The sequence below is a fragment of the Numida meleagris genome, unplaced genomic scaffold, assembly GCF_002078875.1.
Source record: "Numida meleagris isolate 19003 breed g44 Domestic line unplaced genomic scaffold, NumMel1.0 unplaced_Scaffold569, whole genome shotgun sequence".
In the NCBI taxonomy this organism is placed as follows: domain Eukaryota; kingdom Metazoa; phylum Chordata; class Aves; order Galliformes; family Numididae; genus Numida; species Numida meleagris.
Window position 1 is genome coordinate 9,458 of NW_018364785.1, and position 2,363 is coordinate 11,820.

Sequence of the window (2,363 nt, forward strand, 5' to 3'; positions counted from 1 at the left end):
GGGGATGGGAACCCAACGGGAACTGGGACCCAGTGGGGAACTGGGGATGGGAACCCAATGGGAACTGGGATCCACCGGGAATTGGGATCCAATGGGGAACAGGGGATGGGAACCCAACGGGAACTGGGACCCAGTGGGGAACTGGGGGTGGGAACCCAACGGGAACTGGGACCCAGTGGGGAACCGAGGGTGCGGATCAACTGGGAACTGGGACCCACAGGGAACTGGGAGCCAGCGGTTAACTGGGGATGAGCACCCCAGGGAAGCGGGGAGCCATGGGGCCGGGGCCCGCCCCACCTGCACCACGATGTCCTTCATGTAGTCGTACTCCTCGGGGTGCAGGAAGGCGGTGAACTCCTCCTTGGTGGCCGCCAGGTCGCCGTCGCGGTCCGCCATCTTGAAGCGCCGCTCGTCGCGCACCATCATCTGCTTGTAGTTGAAGCCGTCGTCGGGATCGGGGTCGTCTGCGGGGAGGGAGCCACGCGGCGCCAATTAACGGCAATTAATTCCTCACCGAGCTCTCCATCGCACCCACGCCGCCGGGAGGAGGGGGTGCCCAGCGGAGCCGGGGTGGGGTGCCGTGGGGTGTTTGGGGGGCGTGGGAAGCCATCAATTAGCACCATCCCGGTGTTAATTAGGGCCCTGGGCGCTAATGAATTGGAAGGGGCTCCCTTTTGCCTAATTCACCATTTCTTGCCCCAAATGGCACAGCCTAAGGGCGCTGCTGGGGAGAGAGGAGACTGAGCTGCTACATGAAGGGCTCTGGGAGGTCATCAAAGCTTCCCAATTAGGGCTCTGGGTGCTAATTAATAAAAAAGCGCCGTCAGCCCCACGCTCCTTTTCCTTAATTCACCATTTCTTCCCCCAAATCGCGCAGCCCAAGGCCGCTGGGTGGGGGTGGGGAGGGGGAGAAGCTGAGGTGCACAAAGACGACTTTGGGAAGTCATCAAAGCCTCCCAGTGCTAATGAGGGCGCTAATTAATGGAAGGGTGCGGGGTTTTCCCCTCCATCCTGTGTGTCCCCCCCACACCAGAAGCCGGGGGCTGAGTGGGGGCACGGTGTGTACACAACGTCCAGCTCTACCCTTGGGTTCTCCGCTAACGAACGGCGCTCGTTAGCACCCAGAGGCTGAGCTGGGAAGCAGGGGGGATGCAGGGGACAGCACCTAACCCTGACCCCTGACCCTGACCCCTAACCCAAATTCTAACCCAACCCCTAACCCTAATTCCACGTCATAACCCTAACCCTAACCCCACATACAAACCCTAACCCCAACCCCTAACCCTAATCCCTAATTCAAACCCTAATACTCTGCCCCCTAATCCTGACCCCTAACCATAACCCCAAACCCTAACCCTCATCACTAATCCTAATCCCTAACCCAAACCCTAATACCCTGACCCCTGACCCTAATCTTAACCCCAATCCCAAACTCTGACCCCCAACCCCAACTCCTGACCGACCCTAACCCCTAATCAAAACCCAAACCCCAAACCCTGACTCCTGACCCAAACCCCAACCCCAAACCCTTACCCCTAACACTGACCCCTGACCCTAACCCCTAACCAAAACCCAAACCCCAAACCCTGACACCTGACTCTGACCCCTAACCCAAACTCTAACCTCAACCCCAAACCCTGACCCCTAACCAAAACCCCAACCCCTGACCCAAACCCACACCCCAAACCCTGACCCCTAACCAAAACCCCAACTCCAACCCCAACCCCAACCCCTGGCCCAAACTCCAACCCTAAACCCTGACCCCTAACCAAAACCCAACCCCTAACCCCAAACCCAATTGCTCTGTGGGAGGACAGAGCCAGGGGTCACGGGGTCATGGGGTCACAGGGTCGTGGGGTCACGTACCCAGGACAGAGCCATAGGTGGCATTGCGGTACTCGTCCCATGACACGGTGCCGTCCCCGTTGAGGTCGTGGCCCTTCCACTGCCGCTCCACGTCCTCGTAAATCCACCGCTTCTGCGCGAACTTAATCCACTCCCTCAGCTCCTCCACGGTCACGAACCCGTCCTTGTCGCCGTCGATCTTGACGACGATCTTGCTGTGAGTAAACGTGGAGCAAACCGGTGCCGGCTTTACAACGAGGAGCAATGCGCCGCCACGGCACCGCCCCCGGTGCGGGCTGTCGGGACTGGACATCAGCACCGGGAGAGCACGTGGGGCTGCCTTACTCTTGGCTTACTGCTGGCTCTGCTCTTGGTTCTGCTCTTAGCTCTACCCTTGGCTCTACTCATAGTTCTACTCCTAGCTCTACTCTTGGCCCTACTCATAGTTCTACTCCTGGCTCTACTCTTGGTTCTACTCCTAGCTCTACTTTTGGCTCTACTCATAGTTCTACTCCTGG

At 58.7% G+C, this 2,363-nt stretch overlaps 1 protein-coding gene across 1 annotated transcript in view; it reads right to left on the bottom strand.

Annotated features, from left to right (window-relative positions):
• Positions 1-2,363, bottom strand: part of LOC110391865 (calumenin) — a gene marked incomplete at its 3' end in the record, with an annotated part of 25,937 nt that overhangs the window by 9,437 nt on the left and 14,137 nt on the right. The window contains 2 exon segments of the mRNA XM_021383813.1: positions 298-464; positions 1,867-2,060. Coding sequence (XP_021239488.1) covers positions 298-464; positions 1,867-2,060 — 361 coding nt within the window.